Source organism: Salmo salar, chromosome 03 (assembly GCF_965601325.2).
Source record: "Salmo salar chromosome 03, fSalSal1, whole genome shotgun sequence".
Taxonomy (NCBI): domain Eukaryota; kingdom Metazoa; phylum Chordata; class Actinopteri; order Salmoniformes; family Salmonidae; genus Salmo; species Salmo salar.
Window position 1 is genome coordinate 35,430,571 of NC_138293.1, and position 24,307 is coordinate 35,454,877.

Below are 24,307 nucleotides of genomic sequence, written 5' to 3' on the forward strand. Positions count from 1 at the left end.
CAATGCCTATGGTTTTTAACAGTGAGTTGACGATGGTTTTCAATTTATACCTGTGTTTATGATGATCTTCCTAGTAAACTTTGACAAGCATACGTCACAAAATCTAAATACCGGTAGAAGGCTCAATAAGTAAATTGTATTTCTGTAACATAACTGTAACGTAACTTTTTGAACCATGCGTTTAACGTTGCCGTCCTGAATGCGCCCCATTTCAACCGGATCTAAAAACTTCCGTCGGGGTCACGTTTATTGTGAGGAAATAGCTATGTCTCCTCCGATCTTATTCAACTTCAACGATGCAAAAGATACATTTACTGTAAGAACTTGTCTTCAATATGGTGTATTTCAAGATCTCTTCTATGCTTAAATGAAATTGTTTATAACGTCTTTTTTATTTATTTTTAGAAACGCTTACAATAACTTTGCAAGCATGATTCATTACATTAGCCACGCGTTAGCTAGCTGTCTAGCTAGCTAGATAACGTTGGCAGAGTATGTGTAGTCTCAAGAAAACTAAACTAGTATTCTTTGTTGATTTGTTATGTCTCTCACCTAGGCCGCAACCAGAAGTGCGTTGGATAACAAAACCAGCAAACCTTTGATAAACGCATTCAACCAGATCACTGGAAAGTACGTTAAGTAAATACAAACTTTAGCTAGCTAACGGACTATATAAATTAAATGATCTCTATGCTATGCCTCTTCTGCCCACTTCATGACCGTGCCTGCCTACTTGTCTCTCCACAGTGAGACAGAGAAGAAGACCACCCTTGACCAAGCTCTAAGGCAGGTCCTGGAGGAGCAGATTGTAAGTTGAAAGTGTATTTTATCTATAGTATATTGGATTTAATTGAATTTATTTTGGGCAACAGACATATACAACAAAATGCACAATGTGGACCCAGAGGATATCACTTGAAAGTATTCATTAAAACGCTTGCTTCCAAAGTGGTCCTCGATGGTGAAATCAATAACACATGATTTAAAAGACAAGGCAAAATTACAAACAACCATAAATACAAATTTATATTGACATCCAAAAAAGTGGCACTATTCACTGCACTTCTCCCTAACCTTAAAAATACACCATATTCATTTCACATTAAAACAATCTATTAATTACACATCATACCGATCCTTCAAATAATACACCTGACCAGCAGTAGGGGTACAAGGGGCAGTGGAGTGGTTTCCCTTACTTAGACAACCTTGTCCAAATGAAAAATGTTTTTTTTTAAAAGCAATTTTTACTTTTTATTTGCTTGATCTCGAAGGGAAAGCTATTCCATAGACACATGCCTGTATGGAAAAATGTGCTTCTCGCAGTACTGTTTACTCTTGGGATTTTACAAGACAACTCTAGCTCTAGTATTGTGACTGTGTTGGTTATAGACCATATCAATGTGGTTTTTCATGAATCCTGGGGCGCGATCATTTTAAGATGTCAAACATATGATTAGGTTTAAGTTGGTCCACTCTGGACTCCAAAGGCAACAAGCCCACCTCCCAGAACTCCTGTACCCCTATGTGGGTCCTAGAGGAGACATTCAGCATATACCTGATAACATTATTTAGCATGACCTGCATTCTCTTTTTTTGCTTTTTTGATAGCCCACTATACCAAGCAGAGAAGGCATAATCAAAATGACACTGAATAAAGTTTGAGACAAGTAGTTTCTTAACTTTAATGTTAAAGTATCTAGTGTTACGATATAAAAATGTCAATAAGTTCTATTTTAGAAAGAATTTTAGCAGCAATCAGGTCTCCAGAAAGGGATTGATCTAGGGACACCAAGATGCACTTGTTTTAGATTCAATCTCCTTGCCTGCACCGTTTACTGATACCTTGTCAGCACTAGGAAATCTAAGTTTTTCCCAAATGTAGTGACAATTCGTTGTCAGACAACCTATCTCTAAGAAAATGCAATTCCTTACTCAGGGTCTCTATGTAAACTAAACTCAGCAAAAAAAGAAACGTCCTCTCACTGTCAATTGTGTTTATTTTCAGCAAACTTAACATGTGTAAATATTTGTAGGAACATAACAAGATTCAACAATTGAGACATAAACTGAACAAGTTCCACAGACATGTGACTAACAGAAATGGAATAATGTGTCCCTGAACAAAGGGGGGTCAAAATCAAAAGTAACAGTCAGTATCTGGTGTGGCCACCAGCTGCATTAAGTACTGTAGTGCATCTCCTCCTCGTGGACTGCACCAGATTTGCCAGTTCTTGCTGTGAGATGTTACCCCACTCTTCCACCAAGGCACCTGCAAGTTCCTGGACATTTCTGTGGGGAATGGCACTAGCCCTCACCCTCCGATCCAACAGGTCCCAGATGTGCTCAATGGGATTTAGATCCGGGCTCTTCCCTGGCCATGGCAGAACACTGACATTCCTGTCTTGCAGGAAATCACGTACAGAACGAGCAGTATGCCTGGTGGCATTGTCATGCTGGAGGGTCATGTCAGGATGAGCCTGCAGGAAGGGTACCACATGAGGGAGGTGGATGTCTTCCCTGTAACGCACAGCATTGAGATTGCCTGCGATGACAACAAGTTCAGTCCGGTGATGCTGTGACACACTGCCCCAGACCATGACGGACCCTCCACCTCCAAATCGATCCCGCTCCAGAGTACAGGCCTCGGTGTAACACTCATTCCTTCAACGATAAACGCGAATCCGACCATCACCCCTGGTGAGACAGAACCGCGACTCGTCAGTGAAGAGCACTTTTTGCCAGTCCTGTCTGGTCCAGCGGCGGTGGGTTTGTGCCCATAGGCGACGTTGTTGCCGGTGATGTCTGGTGAGGACCTGCCTTACAACAGGCCTACAAGCCCTCAGTCCAGCCTCTCTCAGCCTATTGCGGACAGTCTGAGCACTGATGGAGGGATTGTGCGTTCCTGGTGTAACTCAGGCAGTTGTTGTTGCCATCCTGTACCAGTCCCGCAGGTGTGATGTTCGGATGTACCGATCCTGTGTAGGTGTTGTTACACGTGGTCTGCCACTGTGAGGACGATCAGCTGTCTGTCCTGTCTTCCTGTAGCGCTGTCTTAGGCGTCTCACAGTACGGGCATTGCAATTTATTGCCCTGGCCACATCTGCAGTCCTCATGCCTCCTTGCAGCATGCCTAAGGCACATTCACGCAGATGAGCAGGGACCCTGGGCATCTTTCTGTTGGTCTTTTTCAGAGTCAGTAGAAAGGCCTCTTTAGTGTCCTAAGTTTTCATAACTGTGACCTTAATTGCCTACTGTCTGTAAGCTTTTAGTGTCTTAATGACCGTTCCACAGGTGCATGTTCATTAATTGTTTATGGTTCATTGAACAAGCATGGGAAACAGTGTTTAAACCCTTTACAATGAAGATCTGTGAAGTTATTTGGATTTTTACTAATTATCTTTGAAAGACAGGGTCCTGAAAATGGGACTTTTTTGTTGTTGCTGAGTTTATATCCTTTCCTGATACCAGTATGGCTGAATCATCAGCATAAAGTAAGAGTTTGCACTTCACTGTATGTGGCATATCATTAATGTATATAAGAAATAAGAGAGGCCCTAAAATAGATCCCTGCGGTGCTCCACAGGATATTTCTTTAGCCTCTGACAGAACATCACCAACATTACATACTTGTGTTCTGTTGGTCAGTTAAGACCTAAACCAATTCACTGCTACATAATTTAGACCCATGCATTTCAGTTTCATCAGGAGAATATCATGGTCCACAGTATCAAAAGCTTTCTGCAAGTCTAACATAATACTAACATATACTTGTATAGTTCCCCTTCTCACTTTCCTGCTTAATGTGGTCAAAAAGGTGGATAACGCAAGTATCAGTGGAATGAGCTGTTCTAAAGCCAGATTACAGTTCATAAAGAAGTTTTTGCTCAAGAAGGTATCCCTCAAGTTGATTAAAAAACGAATCTCTCAACAACTTTGGATAAGGTGCTGAGGCTTGACACAGGCCTGTAGTTTCCTACATTTGTTCTACTGCTCTTCTTGTGGAGTGGAACCACCCGGGCTGTTTTGAGACCCTTGGGAAATGTACCACTACTAATAGAAAGGTTTACAATATGTGTTATCATTTTAGCAGTGACACAAGCACAATCCTTTATGAATCTTGCAGGAAGGTTATCCAGCCCAGTTGATGTGTTTGTGCTCATTAAGCATATTAGATTGGAAACTTTGTCCACTGTTACCATGCAATGCTCAAACAAATAATTGGTTAAACCTTTTGCTATGGTAAAAGTTGTTAATGAAAGACTAGCTAGTGCCCAGAGCAGGTGGGTAACTTCTTAACCAGAGATGAGGCTATGGTGGTTAAAAAAAAAAAAAATGTAGTAAAATAATTTGCAACCTTTGCCTGGTCATAACATAAAACATCATCAATATCCAGGCCAATACTACAGGATTTTACCTTATGGGGAGTTTTTGAGCCAATGTCCTTTTAAAATGTTCCACAGTTTATGAGGCTGATGTAAGGTGTCATTAACGGCGTCTATATGTCGGGATTTGGCCTTATCCATTTTGTATCTTGCCTGGTTTCTACAGTTAATATAGGTATACTGCTAGTTCATGGTCATGTTTATGCTCAATATGCTTTACGAATAATTAGTGAGCGCTATAGCTGGCGTCGAGTAACATTCTCCCTTTCTCTCCTTCTACAGGTGGAAAAGAAAGCACTCGTCGACGACTTCTTGTCTCTCATCTATCTCAGCATTGATGGAGTCACTGAAGGTAAGCAGCAGGCTCAGTGAGGCTGAACGTCACTTCATAGAATCGCTACATCTACCTTTGTTCTACCTCTTTAGTATTTAACTGGTATACATGTCGGACAGCAAATGATGTAGTAAAGTCCCTCGTCCATGCAGGTATCTGCTCCGCCACTACTCCTTTCCTACTTTTGGGAGATATTCTGGACTGTCTACCTCTTGACCAGTGTGATAAGATCTTCTCCTTTGTTGAAGAGAATGTCTCCACCTGGAAGTCTGTGAGTAGCTTAGTCTGCGCTTCTCTGCGTTCTTAAAGTACGTTCAATGTCACTCCTGTGACCGTTTCCTTTATAGAAGGTCTTTCCTTTGGTTATTGAGGAAGTAACGCCAATAATACTTTCTCCTCTCACTTTCAGAACTCCTTCTACACTGCTGGGAAGAACTACCTGTTAAGGATGTGTAACGGTGAGGATAAAGTCACAAAGTTTGTTTGTAGTTGGTACCTCGATATGTGCAGATATTCCATCATGAAACACCTTCTGACCCTGCAGATCTTTTGAGGAGGTTGTCCAAGTCTCAGAACACAGTCTTCTGTGGGCGGATCCAGCTGTTCCTGGCTCGTCTCTTCCCCCTGTCGGAGAAATCAGGTGAGAGGATTACATGGATCTCATCACTACAGGAACGAAGATAATTCACGTTTAATCATGGATGTGGACATGTGGTCACCCTTGTGTTCTTTTATGTGTTCCTGTGTGTGTGTGTTTAAGGTCTGAACTTGCAGAGCCAGTTTAATCTCGACAACATCACAGTGTTCAACAAAAACGAGCAGGAAAGCACTCTAGGCCAAAGGGTAAGGCCTTGTTCTAAGGATTACAGATACTGTATCGTGTGTGAGCTGTTGAATGATATTATAAATATTGTGTGTGTGCTGTTGAATGTGTTTTAACGATGAATTAACCCTCAACACTAACTCTGTGTTGTATTCTACAGCCCACAGAGGAAAAAGAGGATGGGATGGAGGTGGAGGAGGGGGAGATGGGAGATGAGGAACCTGGTGCACCTGCACCTTGGTTAGCAACATGAGTCCTTGTTCTATCTATTACAATGCTTGGAATCATCAGTGGTTCTTTATGAACATAGCTATTACACAGAGCCCTATGCCGGCAAGTTTTGTTGAACATCTTTTTTGCAGCTTGCTTAAACAAGTTTCCACCTATGACATTGCTCCCTTTGTTCGTAGTTCCATCCCCATCGACTACAACCTATACAGGAAGTTTTGGACCCTGCAGGACTACTTTAGAAACCCTGTTCAGTGTTACGAAAAGTTCTCCTGGATTACTTTCCTCAAGGTGACTCTCCTGCCATCTAACCTTTCCTTCTAAAGTCATTTTAGGCCATTTTTTTAAATGTATTTTTATCTGACATCTACTAAAAGTATGACACTTTGCTTTAAAATGTTTCTTGTTCAAAACTCACTAGCCATTTTGGTTCCTTTCGAGAAGACAGTGAACATATGTTTGAGTTCATGGAAATGTTCCGTATGTTGTCGCTAGTATTCAGACGAGACGTTGGCGGTGTTTAAGAGCTTCAAGCTGGACGACATGCAGGCTTCTAAGAGGAAGCTGGAGGAGCTGAGGACAGCGGGAGGAGACCACGTCTACTTCGCCAAGTTCCTCACCAGCGAGAAGGTTGCATATCTCACCCTCCTACTCAATAAAGAACAGAACAGATCTATGCATGGGTGTTTGAGATTGACTACATTGCAGTGAGAGTGCAGAGTCACTTGGTCTACACATCACCTTGCGTCCAAAATAAGTCTTCATGATGTGTTTTTTGAGGTCAGCAATTCTGTGCCTCGACTTGTTTAAACGGATCCCCTCATACGCCGAGTCTCTCTTTTTGACCGTCTAGCTAATGGACCTGCAGCTCAGTGACAGTAACTTCAGACGACACATCCTCCTGCAGTACCTTGTCCTGTTCCAGTACCTCAAGGGACAGGTCAAGTTCAAAAGGTGAGATGGCCCAAAAAGATGACCCCGTGCCACTCAGTCATACCCTACGGCAGGTTGAATGCAATGCAGTTTGTCTAGCAGAAGACGTCGTAGTAAAATCCGTAATACGCTTTGACTGCTGTTTTGCCTAACTATTTGTCTGTTGCTACAGCTCCAGTTGTATCCTGAATGATGACCAGTGTTTGTGGATGGAGGAGACCACCAAACTGGTGTACCAGGTCAGTGTGTTTTCTCTCTCTCTCTCTCTAGATGTTGTACTAGATAGATGGCACGGCACATTGTTGGGGATGTTGCACTATCCTGTCTAACTTGTTTCCATGTAGCTTCTCAAAGAGATCCCACCTGATGGAGACAAGTTTGCCACCATGGTTGAGGTAAGACTAGTCTGAATATTCTGGTGTTCCGGACGTCTTTTGTAATTCCTGCTAGGTCAAATGTTTTCGGAGTAACATCACAACATGTAGCCAACTGTTTGACAAGTCAAGGTGAGACCGGTAAAGGGTTATTGATGACCGTGAAAGTTTTAAAGTCCTCTCTTATATTTTGACAGCATGTCTTAAACACAGAGGAGAACTGGAACTCGTGGAAAAATGAGGGATGCCCAAGCTTTGTGAAGGACAGGTATGGAATCAGAATTCAACAAACTCATGATCCTATATTTATACAAATATTCATTGTCAAGACAAAGTACAAATTGAAAACTCATATCATACATTCAAATGAGGAATATACAGTGGGGGGAAAAAGTATTTGATCCCCTGCTGATTTTGTATGTTTGCCCACTGACAAAGAAATGATCAGTCTATAATTTTAATGGTAGGTTTATTTGAACAGTGAGAGACAGCATAACAACAAAAATATCGAGAAAAACGCATGTCAAAAATGTTATAAATTGATTTGCATTTTAATGAGGGAAATAAGTATTTGACCCCCTCTCAATCAGAAAGATTTCTGGCTCCCAGGTGTCTTTTATACAAGTAACGAGCTGAGATTAGGGGCACACTCTTAAAGGGTGTGCTCCTAACCGCAGCTTGTTACCTGTATAAAAGACACCTGTCCACAGAAGCAATCCATCAATCAGATTCCAAACTCTCCACCATGGCCAAGACCAAAGAGCTCTCCAAGGATGTCAGGGACAAGATTGTAGACCTACACAAGGCTGGAATGGGCTACAAGACCATCGCCAAGCAGCTTGGTGAGGTGACAACATACGGTGCGATTATTCGCAAATGGAAGAAACACAAAAGAACTATCAATATCCCTCGGCCTGGGGCTCCATGCAAGATCTCACCTACCTCGTGGAGTTGCAATGAGCATGAGAACGGTGAGGAATCAGCCCAGAACTACACGGGAGGATCTTGTCAATGATCTCAAGGCAGCTGGGACCATAGTCACCAAGAAAACAATTGGTAACACACTACACCGTGAAGGACTGAAATCCTGCAGCGCCCGCAAGGTCCCCTTGCTCAAGAATACATATACATACCCGTCTGAAGTTTGCCAATGAACATCTGAATGATTCAGAGGACAACTGGTGAAAGTGTTGTGGTCAGATGAGACCAAAATGGAGCTCTTTGGCATCAATTCAACTCGCCATGTTTGGAGGAATGCTGCCTATGACCCCAAGAACACCATCTCCACCGTCAAACATGGAGGTGGAAACATTATGCTTTGGGGGTGTTTTTCTGCTAAGGGGACAGGACAACTTCACCGCATCATTTGACGGGGCCATGTACTGTCAAATCTTGGGTGAGAATCTCCTTCCCTCAGCCAGGGCATTGAAAATGGGTCGTGGATGGGTATTCCAGCATGACAATGACCCAAAACACACGGCCAAGGCAACAGAGGAGTGGCTCAAGAAGAAGCACATTGAGGTCCTGGAGTGGCCAAGCCAGTCTCCAGACCTTAATCCCATAGAAAATCTGTGGAGGGAGCTGAAGGTTCGAGTTGCCAAACGTCAGCATCGAAACCTTAATGACTTGGAGAAGATCTGCAAAGAGGAGTGGGACAAAATCCCTCCTGAGATGTGTGCAAACATGGTGGCCAACTACAAGAAACGTCTGACCTCTGTGATTGCGTCTGACCTCTGTGATGGGTTTTGCCACCAAGTACTAAGTCATGTTTTGCAGAGGGGTCAAATACTTATTTCCCTCATTAAAATGCAAATCAATTTATAACATTTTTGACATGCGTTTTTCTGGATTTTTTTGTTGTTATTCTGTCTCTCACTGTTCAAATAAACCTACCATTAAAATGATAGACTGACCATTTCTTTGTAAGTAGGCAAACGTACAAAATCAGCAGGGGATCAAATACTTTTTCCCTCACTGTATACAGCGTTAACATCATGAACGATACAAATGTATTTCTCCCCCCTCAGACCAGTAGATGACAAACCCAAGAGACCCACGAGGAAAAGACAAGCTCCAGAAGATTTCCTTGGTAAAGGCCCTGACAGGAAGGTCTTCATGGGGAAGTAAGTAGCAATTCTAACCTGTCCTCTGTATGGCAATGATAACTGGGACAGACTAGTCATGTGTTCTCCAAAACCATAGTTGGTTTCGGAAGGTTTATATGCCCAGTAGGATGATTTAGAATGTCTAGCCCTCACATTGGAATCTTAATGAGAAGTGTAACGAGTGACACAGCTTCTCTTGCACTTGGCTTTGCCAAAACGCATGTGTTTATTTTCTTGCAGTGATGAACTCACGAGACTTTGGAATCTGAACCACGACAATATGGCGGCTTGTCAGTCAGAGAGCAGGTGAGTGATCATACATCACTGTGAAGCTGGTCAAATTTAAATAGATCACATAGCTACATGGAAGGTTTTTGTGTATAACTTGTGTGTTGTTCACCCAGTTCAAAAAACATTATTTCAGTGAACTGTTTGTTGACCCTACATAATGTAAATGTCTTGTCCACAGGGAGTTTATGCCTTCTCTGGAGGATTTCTTTGAAGAGGCCATTGAACAGGCAGACCCAGCCAACATGGTGGAAAATGAATACAAGTATGCAAGTGAATTGGAACTGATGATTGCCCAATGTCCTAACCAATGGTGTAAAGAAAGATCCTGCCATGTTCTGGTGCAATATTCTTCAACTAACCTCCACCCTCCGTGTCATGTAGGGTGGTTCATAACTCTAACTATGGATGGCGAGCCCTGCGTCTGCTGTCCAGGAGGAGTCCTCACTTCTTCCAGCCCACCAACCAGCAGTTCAAGAGCCTGGCTGACTACCTAGAGAGCATGGTCATCAAACTGGCCAAGGAGCTGCCGGTGAGAAGTCTTGTCTGGAACCATGGTTACTCAAACATTTCATGACGACTTAGGTGGTCATCTTGGCGTCCGTGTCTCCACCTCACTCTTGATTGATCCCTTTGCCCCGTCATCACAGAAGGACCTTCCGTCTGAGGAGATAAAGACCGGGGAGGAAGACGATGAAGACAACAGTGACACGCTACTGAAGGAGAGCAACGACAGTGCGTTCTAACTTCATAAAACTGAAGTCTATAGCATCTAGATATTATGAGTTAGTTCTAAAATATTTTCTGGATCAGATCCCCATTTTGTTTTATATCTTTTTTGATTTTACAAAAACATCACCTGATTAATTCCTTCATTTTGTGTGCCCCCAGGTCCGAGCATGCAGACCAAGCTGGTGTCCAACCAGCAGATGGATGAGATAGCAGCCAAGCTGGGTGCCCAGTGGAAGACCCTGGCTGGCCAGCTGGAGATAAAGGCAGCAGAGATCCGGGAGATTGAGACAGACAGCGAGGATGTGGACATGCAGGCCAAGCTGCTGCTGGTGGCCTGGCAGGACCGCGAGGGGACACAGGCCACTGTTGAGAGCCTGGTCACAGCCCTCAACGCTGCTGGCTTCCCCAAGATTGCAGACATCCTCAATGAGACATAGATCATCCCCCCCCCCATCTATTCCTCTTAATGTACCCCTCCCTGGCATTTGTTGGTCTGTAGTTATGCCCTCTAGAATCTTCAATAAATCTTTTTTCTAAATAAATTCTCTACTTTGACCCCTCACAAGACACGGTATACTTTATTGTAATGTCTTCTAGCCATACAGGAAGGGCATTTAGATTCATAACTCTTAAAGGGGCACCTTGACCCCCCCATAACTATAGATGCAAGGACGTTTAACCATGTTCATACATGGTTTGTTTACAATGGAGTAAAATTATCATTTGGGTTCTGATGTTAAAGTTGAACTGAGCTCAAGGCATATCAATACAAGTTGTAGCAATCACACATTTCCCCCTTTAAATGAATCAAAAAGTTTGGTATAACGGTTTACTTTCACCATTTATGAAAAGCAATCAGTCAATAACTTATTACAGAGGGACCGTCGTAGGTCTTACACATCGTTGTTGGCAGGGTGGTGGTCAGGATGAGACAGTGAAGCGTCATGCAGAGATGTTGAACTGCTTGTATGATGCGGGGGGTTCTCCAATAAAAATGTTTGAAGGGAAGATTCAGGGTATCTCAAGACACCTTAAAACAATGTTGCTTGGCCAAAGACTTCTGTACAAGCGGATTAGTTATGACTACAGACAAGTACTATGACATAAGCACCTTGTTCAAGGCTTTAAAAAATATACAATGTGTATAAAACATTTTAATGAAAAACTGCAGAACTAAATCTCTCAAAACCTCTCAAGGATCCTGGCTCTCTTATAATAAACAATTTAAAACCTTCCTTCGATAGATAAACTACCTCCACTCGTGTTGATGCTGGATGGGTTTACAAGCATGTGTCAAGAAGTTAAAATAAAAAAATAAGGTAATCAATTTTTGTAGACACCCAGGCATGTGTGTGTAGGTTGGCTAGATTTTATTTGTGTTTAGGTTGGTTACTGTTGCTCTTCAAGTATTTCCAGTCGTCTTGGTCCGTATAGTAGAACGTAGGCTATATGCCAGTCTCCTCCACCGGACAGCCTCAGTATATCTTCTGGAGATACCACGCTTACCTTGTCGTCGTCAAACTTCACCCACTCATCTATGATGGAAAAACATGGATGTATACAAAACATAAGTTACATTATGCACCTGATCATCGATAAAAATGTTAATTAATACAGTCATTTGTATTACTCATGTAGAGTCTGAATTGCACAAGGTAAACAGCAATATCAGACCGACTTCCACAACAAATAAGAGCGCGAAACGCGAAGCTAAACTTCTATGATGTGTTGGTCCCGCAGCTATCACGTTGCAGCAGAGTAAACTGTACATACGCATATACTCTTAAGTGCATCATGTTGTATTGCGCTCATCTGCAATATCGGCAGTTCGTCCGGCTGCTATGTGGCAACGTCATATCGCCAAGCCTTAGTTTAAGGGATAGATCCCCAAAATCAATGTGTTCAGACCTCAAGTGGTCTACACATATCTGGGTCCATATCCCACACCCTCTGGTTGTGTTGAACTGACTGGGGTGAACTATTCCTTTAAAGGGATAGTTCACCCAAATTACATGTTGGTTTACTTACCCTGTAAGCAGTCTATAGACAAGGTGTGACAGAAATCCATGCTTTGATTTAGTTTCCCTGGCACTGTTTCTACATGCTAACGTTTTAGTCTTTGTGGTATACATCCCGTTCAAGTCATGGGACCGATATTAGCATTTTTCACTGCATCATGCTCAAATCATCCAAAAGTATCTCAAATAGATTAAGTTCAACAAAGTCACACACACTACATGACCTAAAGTATGTGGGTACCTGCTCATCGAACATCTCATTCCAAAATCATAGGCATTAATATGGAGTTGGTCCGCCCTTTGCTGCTATAACAGCCTCCACTCTTCTGGTGAAGGCTTTTCTACTAGATGTTGGAACATTGCTGCAGGGACTTGCTTCCATTCAGCCACAAGAGCATTAGTGAGGTCAGGCACTGATGTGTGATAATTTAGGCCTGGCTCGCAGTTGGCGTTCCAATTCATCCCGAAGGTGTTCGATGGGGTTGAGGTCAGGGCTCTGTGCAGGCCAGTCAAGTTCTTCCACACCAATCTTGACAAACCATTTCTGTATGGACCTCACTTTGTGCATGGGGCATTGTTATGCTGAAACAGGAAAGGACCTTCCCCAAACTGCTGCCACAAAGTTGGAAGCACTAGAATGTCATTGTATGCTGTAGCATTAAGATATCCTATCACCGGAACAAAGGGGCCTAGCCCGAACCATGAAAAACAGCCCCAGACCATTATTCCTCCTCCACCAAACTTTAGTTGGCACTATGCATTCGGGTAGGTAGCGTTCTCCTGGCATCCGCGAGATCATTTGCCTGCATGTTTTTTGTTGTGCATATTGGCCTAGGCTATTTTTTGTATTTATTAAGGATCCTGGGTTCCAGCAACAAAGCAGTTATATACAATAAAAAATATTACATGACATTTGATAACACTTTTCACAAAACATTAAATGTGCCCCCTCAGGCCACTACTATACTTCTGTGCTTGTGTGTCTCTTCACAGTCCCGCTGTTCCATAAGGTGTATTTGTATCTGGTTTTTTAAATCTGATTCTACTGCTTGGATCAGTTACCCGATGTAGGGTCAGTCTGTTACATCTGGAGTATTTCTCTTGTCTTATCCGGTGTCCTGTGTGAATTTAAATATGCTCTCTCTAATTCTCTCTTTCTGTCTTTCTCTCGGAGGACCTGAGCCCTAGGACCATGCCTCAGGACTACCTGGTATGATGACTCCTTGCTGTCCCCAGTCCACCTGGCCGTGCTGCTGCTCCAGTTTCAACTGTTCTGCCTGCGGCTATGGAACCCTGACCTGTTCACCGGACGTGCTTGTTGCACCCTCGACAACTACTATGATTATTATTATTTGACCATGCTGGTCATTTATGAACATTTTAACATCTTGTCCATGTTCTGTTATAATATCCACCCTGCACAGCCAGAAGAGGACTGGCCACCCCTCATAGCCTGGTTCCTCTCTAGGTTTCTTCCTAGGTTTTTGGCCTTTCTAGGGAGTTTTTCCTAGCCACCGTGCTTCTTTCACATGCTTTGCTTGCTGTTTGGGGTTTTAGGCTGGGTTTCTGTACAGCACTTTGAGATATCAGCTGATGTACGAAGGGCTATATAAAAATAAATTTGATTTGATTGATTGATGTGGAATAGAGTTCCATGTAGCCATGACTCTATGTAGTACTGTGCTCCCATATATAGCACTATTTACCACTTTAGGAAGTGGGAACTCAAAACACATTGGCATTAACTACCATTGTTGCTGAGTCGGTGGTGGACAGCAGTAAGGCGAGCGCCATTTGGTAGGTAGCCAGGACTGTGGTAGATTGAACTGCATTGCCCCATATCGGTCATACGCAGGATCATATCGGAATTGTGAGTTCGGAATTTTATGATTTCATTTCTATGATCGTTTTAAACACTTTAAAAATAAAATGGCGGTTTAAACGTTAAGAAATGTTTTAAATTTCTCACGTCCCTACTCTTGCTCTTCTCAGAATGTATCTCTCCCGTCACTCCGTGTGCAAAGGGGGGAGCGGGGTTGAGAGCCATCAGCGAAATATGGACAGGGAAGATAATTAACCTGACCAAAGAATGGCTTTAGGACCCAGAAAAGCTGCAGGAATATTGTGTAGCCTAATCACCCAAATTACTCACGTAAGCAAAATTGCTGAAGAGGGCAATGTCAGGTGTCGATCTTTTTCAGGTTATCGTCCCAGCTCTAGTGAGTGTTGATGTCTATCAAATTGTATAGGTTACCTTGCTCTCTCCACTCTCTCCCCTGGCAACGGCCTGTCTAGCACATGACGTGCATGTGGATAGCTCTAACATCTTGAAAGTGGCCCAGAGTATTATTTCATGTTAAAACATTTTTTTTGGGGGGGAGGCCATGTTTGCAACAATTAAGCAGCGGCACAATATAACGGTAACACTGTAGTCATCTACGTCGCATTTTTTAAAGACCTTTGAAAACAGAATGTAATACATTAAGACTTAAGGCCTTTAAATCAGATAAATAATGTAATATTATAAGACTTTTTAAGGACTCGCGGATACCCTGTGAATGGAATTTGTGCCCCAAATGCAAAAACGTTAGCATGTGGAAACAGTGCAAAACCAAAAAACGGTGCTAGGGAAACTAAAACAAAGCGTGGATTGGCGTCACACCTTATCAATAGACTGGAAACCAACATACCATTTTGTAATTTGGATGAATTATCCCTTTAAGGAGCAGACTGGCATCTATGAATCATGTCGATTGCACTGACTGACTGGCCTCTTATACAGCCTCTCATTGTCTGACTGTATGCTTTGATGAAGGTCTACTGTGACTGAAAACGTTTCACATTAAAATGACCGTGTGCAGAGACTCTTTTTTTCTTATCGAGGTCACCTTCTTTCCTCTTGACCCAGGCGACGTAGTGTCCGGAGGAGCTCGATCTTCCCTGGTGTGTCAGCACTCCCTGCAGGTCGTAGTAGCCACTGTTGTTAGAGCCCAGGTCTGCAGGCAATAGATAGGCACACGCTTAGAAACATATTCCTTAAGTTACAGTGTGTAACAACCTATCCCTTACACGCGTGTGTGAATGACTGACTGACGCCTTGTTTGTAGAGGCAGGCCACAAATCCATATGATGTAAAGCAACCAACCATCATCGAATGAAAAGGGCTCGTATTTCACTTCTTTCGGCTCGTCTCCCACTTTCTTCTCCACCTGTTTGATGCACAAAGGGAATAACGTAAGCTGCACGTTCTACACTAATGTTCGTTCACACCGAGTTACTTTGTTTGGTCAGGGAACAACACTGAGCAATACATTTCTTGGAGGTTTAGGTTTATTTTGTAGAGTATACATTTGCAGTTCAAAGCTGAATTGCAAGAGACAAAGTAGACAAGTAATTCAATTAATTTCTACCTTCTGCGACTGTTTCTCCAGCTTCTTGTCCTCAATCTCCTTGAACTTTGACCTAACGGCCACCATCTTCTCCTGCAGCCCCGAGGTACACAGCTCATACACATCCAGCATCAGTGGGAACTTTACATCCTGGAACATTAAATCAATGGGGGGGAAAAAAGCATCAAGACAATGTTCTTTCTTCCACTTGCAACAGTATTCTGATGATAATCCCATCAATTAGGAGGACATTCCTATAACATCAGAATACATACCTTAAGGACTTTGGCATTGACAGACTCCTTCTCTTTGTAGAAAAATCGAACCATCTGAATGGTTAGGTAGGCAGGGAGGCGGCTTACTTTAGACTAGACGAAGAAAGGGAGACCAAGTGAGCCAACCAACTAAAAGGACATGACAATAAAACAAATGTCACACCCTCTCAGTGGTTTATAAAAACCTTAGGGGCCCATGCCAAACTTACAGATTTTATGTACAGGGCATTTCTTTGCAAAGACGGAGACAGCTTGGTGATTTCTTCCTGCAGTCTCTGAAGAGAAAGAAACAGAGACACATGATGGGATTAGATCAGTGTTGCCATGGTGACAGACCACATTGGAGACATCGCGGTGTGTGCGGGCGCGCGCGCTGTGTTCCTGTGCATGTGACTGTGAGTTGCAGTGGTACTACTCACCAGCCTGAGGCCAGTGGCCAGGTACTTGACCTCCTGGTTGATGAAACAGCTGAGTTGGAGCTGGCTCTCTTTACCTTTAGCTGGCTCCTCGTCCTCAGACTCTGTACATTTCATACTGTGGAGAGGGGTTAAGGAAGGAACTGAGAGACAGGACACTTATTCTTGGGAGGAGAGAACAAAGGTTTGTTGAAATAATATACCAAATTTGGAAGCCATTCACCATTCCCTAATAGATCATGCACTCATCTGAACTTAAATTGATCAGACGTTCAGACTGCAAGGATACGTGGTTTCGTACTCGACTCCAAAATACTGGTCAATGAAGTTCTTCTTGGCAGCTCCACTCTCAGTCTGGAGGAGGAAGAGAAGGTTAGGACAACATTCACATCTGTAACTAGCTTGACAGCTTCCATACTTGCTTTTACACATACTTCCATGGGAGAATCTGTGTCTTGTGGCTCCAACTTCTGCTGAAGGACCCTCATCATCTGCAACCAGCACTCGTTGGCATCCTAGAGGGGCAGAAATTGACAAATGACACTCATTTCTACTCTTCAGACCACTTTTAGTACAAACCAAAACCACTAAAAACGGAGCAATCAGTGTGGTTCATTGGAGTATAGGATGTGCAGTACTGAGTAGTACCAAGCAGTGATAGCAAAGTCGCATCTTCTGATGGTGAGTGGTGCCAGCCAGGGGCCATGGTCTCACCTGCTGGAGGTACTGTCCCTGGTCTCCCTTCTCAGCGAACTGGGGGAAGGCCATGTGCAGAAACTGCAGCAGGATGATGGGGGGTATGCTGGAGGAGGTCTTGTCCATGGTCTTGTAGAGGTCACGGAGGGCTGAGGAGGGGAATACAATGGTAATTTAGAAGTTCTAACATGGCCATTTAGCAGACGTCTCTTTCATCCAAAGCAGTTCATAGTATGTGGCCAACAATGCTGGTGTAGCCAGCACCATGCCCTGACTCACCGAATCATACTATTACCATCTACACTAGCAGATAACAAAAAGGCAGTGGCACAATGATATAAAAACATACAGAGACAGAAAGGGAAATGACAGACCTGCTGTGATGTACTGGGATGGTGCACTGGCCCCAGAGGACCGCAGAGCACCTGTATACCTGTAGAGGGAGACAGAGGGATAATAAGTAAGAGCAAAGCCAGCCAAACAGGGACAGGCAGATACTTTCATAGCAGGAATCAACATTATGCATAGGCTATTACTGTTGACCATATAATGGTTTTCGAAACAACCAAAAAAATCTGCAGGAACGTTGTGTAACAAAATCACTGACCATCGGTAAGAAGGCAATGTGGTTGTCCGTAATTTTTGGTTTATCCTCCTGGCTAATGAAGCCTGTGTGACCTAATTGTCAGTTGTATCATTGAGTAGATATCAAATGAATAAGAAACCTATTTTATCATCAACACTATAGATCCGACAAACGTTGCTTGCATCTTCACAGATTGGCGTTAACGCAATTTCAGGGGCCCACCTTCCGAGGGCTCCTTTGAGCTCTGGCACAGAGCGAAGACACTGCACTGTAGCGTTCATATAGCAGGTGTTTCCCAGGTTGGTCAGTCCGCAAGGCATCTCCATCTACACAACAAGCAAAATTAGGTTAGTTTCTCTAGGACTGCCTGCCCTGGCAAATCCAGGCAGCGTCGATTCCGTTAAAACAAACACACATCCAACAACTACGTCATAACATTGTACAATCTCAATTTCCATCAGGGCTAGTAGGAATGACTGACATCTGTGCTTGTTCATAGCACTAGTGTGCAAGGCATAGCCTAAACATGTCATACAGTTCCAGACAGACTAGACACTGGCCCTGAGAGCCAGCTAGAAAACAGTACTCGACATAGCTATTAAGAGCCAGCTAGTAAACATTAACTCACAGCTGAGGCCAGCTGGTCTTCAGTCATGTCCTCAACAAACATGGGCCTGACTGCAGGCTCCTCAGGCAGGGCCTCGGCTGAGCCCATCATCAACAGAGTCATCCCCTGGGGGGGAGAGGAGAGGAAAGAAAAGTATCCCATGTCACATCGCGTACCATCGGATAACTGGCGATGGTAATCGCCAGCAGCATTAGGTTAGATAACATGCATCATAACACCACCCCACTAAAATGACAATGAAATCAGCCAATATATCATAGCCTACTTTGCACAATACTGACATCGATAGTAGGGCCGGGACAACACCTGTAGCGCGATACTCGCTAATCTCGTGGCTAGGAAACAAAACACGAAGCGGATTTGACTGCTTTAGGAAAATAGCCATAATGTTGGAAACAAACATCATGATGTCATCCACTGTCACATATTTATTTTTTCAAGCAATAGCACACAATATTTTACATACAGCAGGTTACAGAGTTATGACTGCTTCGTGTTTTCATTATTGCCATGGAAAAAATATTGCGATACTGGTATCGTCATAGCCCTTACAGATAAGAAATAATCTGAAAAAAATATATAATAATTTTTCTTGAATCAGTCAATGTTCCCTTGAGCAAGGCACACTGCCCTATCCCATCTGGACAAGAGAATACCTATGTCAGAATGCTGTTCATTGACTACAGCTCAGCCTTAAACACCATAGTACCCTCGAACCTCATCATTAAGCTCAGGGCTCTTGAGAGCATCCTGTCGGGTTGTATCACCGCCTGGTATGACAACTGCACCGTCCGCAACCGCAGTGCTCTCCAGAGGGTGGTGCGGTCTGTCCAACTGGCCAAGAAGATCATCAAGGACTTCCGCCACCCCCCAGAAGGCGAGGTCAGTACAGGTGCATCAAAGCTGTGACCGACAGACTGAAAAACAGCTTCTATCGCAAGGCCATCAGACTGTTAAATAGTCACCACCAGCCAGCCTCCGCCCAGTACCTTGCCCTGACCTTTAGTCACTAGTCAGCTACCACCCAGTTACTCAACCCTGAACCCTAGAGGCTGCTGACCTCTGTTCATACACATGGAACACTTGTCACTTGAATAATATTGCCATACAGTTTTACCGAATTCATATGCATATACTGTATTCTAGTCAAGGCCTATCCTATTTAACTATTGCTGTACATATACTATTCTATCCTACGTATTTTTCAGATGTACCACATTCTATCCATTTACTGTCCATAATGTCTATACATCCCATCAAAGTTGTGACGTGTCCATTTGTGTCCGAAACATATTTTCAGTATTGTAAAAATACTTTTCTAAACACTGCATTATAAGACTTAACCTTCCCTTGTATATCAGCTTATAAGAGTATTCATTACGAATAATAGGAACTTAGGGAGCTATAGAGCTAATAAACTCCTCTGGCATAATTGTGAGGGTATCTGTATGGATCAATGCTGGGGGAAAAGGCCCAAAAAACTAAACAGACAACGCCTTCATCAAACAACACTGTTTCAAGACGCATCAGGAGATGTTTTGAAACAATTACTGCTTCACATACAAGCCAGTGAATTATATGCGTTACAGCTGGATGAGTCAACAGACGTGGTGGGCCTGGCACAGCTCCTACTAAATGTCCGTTACGTTTATGGGGGGTCAATTAAGGAAGACATCCTCTTCTGCAAACCAGGACCCCTGGAGAGGATATTTTGAAAGTACTGGACAGCTTTATGACATCAAACGGACTTTGGTGGTCAAGATATGTTGGTATCTGTACTGTTGGCGCAAAAGCCATGACAGGGAGACATAGCGAAGTGATATAACGCGCTTGCAAGCAGTTGCTCCCGACGCCACTGTACACTGCAGCATCCACCGAGAGGCTCTTGCTGCCAAGGGAATGCCTGACAGCTTGAAAGACGTTTTGGACACTAAACGGACAACACAAACAACTGGATTTGTTATCCCTTTCATGCCATGACTCCAGTCCACTTACCGATATCTGAACAAGAGAGCCTCATTGAAATTGCAACAAGCGGTTCTGTGAAAATGTAATTTAATCAGAAGCCACTGCTAGATTTCTGGATTGGGCTGCGCTCAGAGTATTGTGCCTTGGCAAATCGCGCTCTTAAAACACTGACGCCCTTTGCAACCACGTACCTATGTGAGAGTGGATTCTCGGTCCTCACTAGCATGAAAACTAAATACAGGCACAGACTGTGTGTGGAAAAAGATTTAAGAGTGAGACTCTCTCTAATACAACCCAACATTGCAGAGTTATGTGCATCCTTTCAAGCACAACATTCTGATTAACCTGTGGCGAATTATTCACAATTTGATGAACAAATAAAGTTATGTAAGATGGCTAAATAAAGAGAAATTATTATTATTTGTGCCCTGGTCCTATAAGAGCTCTTTGTCACTTCCCACGAGCAGGTTTGTGACAAAAACTCACTCATTCATATGTTTAATAAATGTATCGTATAGTGTGTGTGTGGTAGGCTGACAATGATGGCAAAATACAACATTTGAGAGTGCACTGACACTGGTGCTAGAGAGGGTATGCAGCTGGAGGTTGAATGTTTGAAGGGGTTCGGGGCTATAAAAAGTTTGAGAACCACTTGTATAGATAAATATAAATAATGGTGAGGATCCTAAACTTCATTACATTTTTATGCTTGAAAGACTTCTGTCCCTACATTAGGATTTCATTCAATATAACAGACATTTATTTAATAACTTTATATTTTCTCTTCACATTTGACTTCTGTTACATGGCCTTGTGTTGTGACAAGGTAGGGGTGGGTATACAGAAGATGGCACTATTTGGTAAAAGACCAAGTGCATATTATGGCAAGGACAGCTCAAATAAGCAAAGAGAAACGACAGTCCATTACATTAGACATGAAGGTCAGTCAATACGGAACATTTCAAGAACTTTGAAAGTTTCTGCAGTTGTAAAAACCATCAAGCGCTATGATGAAACTGGCTCTCATGAGGACCGCCACAGGAAAGGAATTCCCAGAGTTACCACTGCTGCAGAGGATAAGTTCATAAGAGTTAACTGCACCCCAGATTGTTGCCCAAATAAATGCTTCAGAGTTCAAGGAACAGACACATCTCAACAACTGTTCAGAGGACACTGCGTGAATCAGGACTTCATGTTCGAATTGCTGCAAAGAAACCTCTACTAAAGGACACCAATAAGAAGAGACTTGCTTGGGCCAGGAAACACGAGCAACGGACACTAGACAAGTGGAAATCTGTTATTTTGGTCTGATGAGTCCAAATTTGAGACTTTTGGTTCCAACCGCCATGTCTTTGTGAGACGCAGAGTAGGTGAACGGATTATCTCCCACCATGAAGCATGGAGGAGGAGGTGTGATGGTGTGGGAGTGTTTTGCTGGTGACACTGTCTGATTTATTTAGAATTCAAGGCACACTTAACCAGCATGGCTACCACAGCATTCTGCATCTGATGACCTGGCCACCACAATCACCTGCCCTTAACCCAATTGAGATGGTTGGGATGAGTTGGACCGCAGAGTGAAGGAAAAGCAGCTAACAAGTGCTCAGCATATGTGGGAACTCCTTCAAGACTGTTGGAAAAGCATTCTAGGTGAAGCTGGTTCAGAGAATGCCAAGAGTGTGCAAAGCTGTCATCAAGGCAAAGGGTGGCTACTTTGAAGAATCTCAAATATTTTGGGATTTGTTTAACGCTTTTTTGGTTACTACATTATTCAATGTGTTATTTAATCTACTATGTAGAAAATATAAAAAATAAAGAAAAACCTTGAATGAGTAGGTGTGTTCAAACTTTTGACTGGTACTGTATATTTCAACAGCTAATGAATGTAGAAAGAACTTGACTAGCATTTAACACTTCCCCCCCCCCCTGCATTTTGAAATCCTTATTTGTCATTGACCCATCTGACATTGCTCGTCCTAATATTTCTGTATTTCCTTATTCCAGTCTTTTACTGTGTAGATGTGTGTATTGTTTGATATAATTGCACTGTTGGAGCTAGGAACACAAGCATTTCTCTACACCTGCAATAACACCTGCTAAATATGTGTATGCGACCAATAACACTTCATTTGCTCCATGGGCGCCATACTATTATGGCTAACCCTGTAAAACAACACATTTTACTGCACCTATCCAGGGTATGTGAGATCTTTTTATTTTGTATTATTTCATAACACACTCAGACTATACTTACATTCTTCAATTTGATGTTTCCCCAGTCATCATCCTAAAAATACATACACAAATGATTAAGTATTATTGGAAATAATTCATGTATTGATTACCTGTGGTCCAAATTCACTGACTGTAAACTAAAACGTGACAGCAACTTTACCTTGAGTGTGCCTCCCTTGACCATAACCTTCTGTCTCTCTGGTTGTACCCCTGACAAGGCAAAGAGCTGAGCCTTGAAGACCATGGGAGGTTCTTCTGTGTTCAGCTCTATTGCATCAAACTTCTCCTTTCCCCATTTCACATTCACTGAGGAAATAAAAGAGAAACAAAAACACAGGTATATGTGAATACCAAGCCGGCATTTGGGAGTGGAGGGCATCTCTGATGCATCATGTCTTGTCAAGTCATGAATGATACAGCACAATCATATTTTATTGTGATAACATTTGTGATGCAGAGAATGGCTTGAAATAGGAGTCGAATGTTAGTCTTGATCACCTGCTAAATAGACATGTCCACCATCACATCATATGCTAACGTTAGCTAGCTAGATTTTAGGGATAATGAAGGCTGGCAAGCTTCCTTGATGTGTACACAAACTACCTTTTTCAGTTACACTGTTTTAACATTAAGTACATCCATAATGTTAACGTTAGTTAAACATAAGCAAGTGAACCACTGCGTCTAACGTTACTGTGCTGAAAAAGCGTTAACATACAAGCTAACCTGTAGCTAGCTAAGTCATCTTACTAAGTACAATAACTGTCTTGCTTACTAGTTACCTGGCTTGCAAAGGAATCACACAAAAATCCATACATTTAGCGGTAACCAATTGGCTAACGTTTGACTAGGTACTTATTTAGCTACATCTGGCCCAAAAAACATGTTAACGTTGCAGCAGAGTTTTCATAGCTAGAAAGACTCTGTGACAGTTCATATCTGGCTGGTTTAGCAGTTAGCAGGCTAACGTAGTTAGCTAAATATTGACGTGAGTTCAGGAAGTTAGTGATGCTGATGGAATTTGTTAGCATAACATATGCACGTTAGTAGCTAGATACCGTAGGCTAAATTAGTTTGTTATTTTGGTAGTTATGTCCCCAAAACCAACACTGATCTGGTTTAGCTAGTTAGCTTATAAATAGTTGGTTAGTTTCTCATATTGTATTTTCTTAAAATCGGGAGAGAACACTCCGAATCGTTTATTTTTGTCGGGCAGCTCGCTAGTTGGTGACTCCGATTTACTTTACGGCCTATGATGCTAACTTGCTAGTGTGTTCGCTAGCGTTCCAATAGTGACCAATAAAACACGTGTATAAATAGTTCCGGAAAAAAGTATTAAAGGGAAGTGGTCACGTTATATTAACATACCTGAAAACACGGGCATATTTTAGGCAGTTTTGTTTGTTAATGTCCAATTCCAGTCGCCGGGACGCGAATTCGCTGTCTGGTGCAGGTGACTACGATAGGTTTCTGACTGGCTAGTTAGCTAGCTACACCGAACTTCATTTAAGCAGCTCGCACAATGACGCTGCAACTGCATGCCAGTGTGCACGCTGAAACATTATCGATGCGCTCTGCCTGCAGCTATCCAGCCTGGTTCAAATAGTATTTTTGTAATCTCATCAAGTTCCCACATCAGACACAGCCGATTTAATTATTATTATTATTTTAATCATCACCTAAAATAATTTAATCACTTCCGTCTCCAAGATTGACTCTCCTAATGACACTCATGAATCATGATCGGTAGAAAACTGACCAAATCCCTAGCCTAAATCTACCCACTTGTTAAATTCCAAGCCTGGGAAACTCGTTTCCACCTCCTCCCCCTGCGTGGACGACTTGGACATCCACCCCACATTCACTAAGCCTACGGAGTCCACTGGTCCCAATC

General features: G+C 42.8%; 2 protein-coding genes across 3 annotated transcripts; one reads left to right on the plus strand and one right to left on the minus strand.

Moving 5' to 3' along the window:
- The first annotated feature begins 197 nt into the window (after positions 1-197).
- On the plus strand, positions 198-10,769 carry thoc1 (THO complex 1). The gene is made up of 21 exons (XM_014191787.3): positions 198-316; positions 557-630; positions 748-808; positions 4,668-4,737; positions 4,872-4,990; positions 5,129-5,177; positions 5,264-5,359; positions 5,480-5,562; positions 5,703-5,782; positions 5,953-6,061; positions 6,266-6,400; positions 6,624-6,724; positions 6,876-6,942; positions 7,048-7,098; positions 7,275-7,345; positions 9,105-9,200; positions 9,423-9,488; positions 9,652-9,735; positions 9,855-10,002; positions 10,121-10,205; positions 10,362-10,769. The coding sequence occupies exons 1-21, from the start codon at positions 200-202 to the stop codon at positions 10,637-10,639; spliced, it is 2,040 nt and encodes a 679-aa protein (XP_014047262.1). The 5' UTR covers positions 198-199; the 3' UTR covers positions 10,640-10,769.
- A 248-nt stretch (positions 10,770-11,017) lies between these two features.
- LOC106600434 (ubiquitin carboxyl-terminal hydrolase 14) lies at positions 11,018-23,960 on the minus strand. 2 transcript variants are annotated; one of them, XM_014191788.3, is made up of 16 exons: positions 23,782-23,960; positions 22,574-22,719; positions 22,433-22,465; positions 18,211-18,315; positions 17,805-17,908; positions 17,371-17,429; positions 17,015-17,145; positions 16,735-16,815; positions 16,590-16,654; positions 16,304-16,418; positions 16,094-16,159; positions 15,885-15,977; positions 15,631-15,759; positions 15,366-15,429; positions 15,109-15,216; positions 11,018-11,737 (listed from the first exon to the last, which is right to left on the minus strand). In XM_014191788.3, the coding sequence occupies exons 1-16, from the start codon at positions 23,795-23,797 to the stop codon at positions 11,592-11,594; spliced, it is 1,461 nt and encodes a 486-aa protein (XP_014047263.1). In that variant the 5' UTR covers positions 23,798-23,960; the 3' UTR covers positions 11,018-11,591. The 2 variants fall into 2 exon arrangements, with proteins under 2 accessions (XP_014047263.1, XP_014047264.1); XM_014191789.3 differs by lacking the exon at positions 23,782-23,960 and adding an exon at positions 23,196-23,450.
- Positions 23,961-24,307: the final 347 nt, after the last annotated feature.

Coding starts and splice junctions, on each gene's coding strand:
- LOC106600434 (XM_014191788.3), bottom strand. Junction 18,316..22,432: donor GAAACATCAAATTGAAGAAT/GTAAGTATAGTC, acceptor TCTCCCCCCCAG/GGGATGACTCTGTTGATGAT. Junction 15,217..15,365: donor GCCCTTTTCATTCGATGATG/GTTGGTTGCTTT, acceptor TATTGCCTGCAG/ACCTGGGCTCTAACAACAGT.
- thoc1 (XM_014191787.3), top strand. CDS start 200: ATGCGCCCCATTTCAACCGGATCTAAAAACTTCCGTCGGGGTCACGTT. Junction 809..4,667: donor AGGTCCTGGAGGAGCAGATT/GTAAGTTGAAAG, acceptor CTCCTTCTACAG/GTGGAAAAGAAAGCACTCGT. Junction 4,738..4,871: donor CATTGATGGAGTCACTGAAG/GTAAGCAGCAGG, acceptor TCGTCCATGCAG/GTATCTGCTCCGCCACTACT.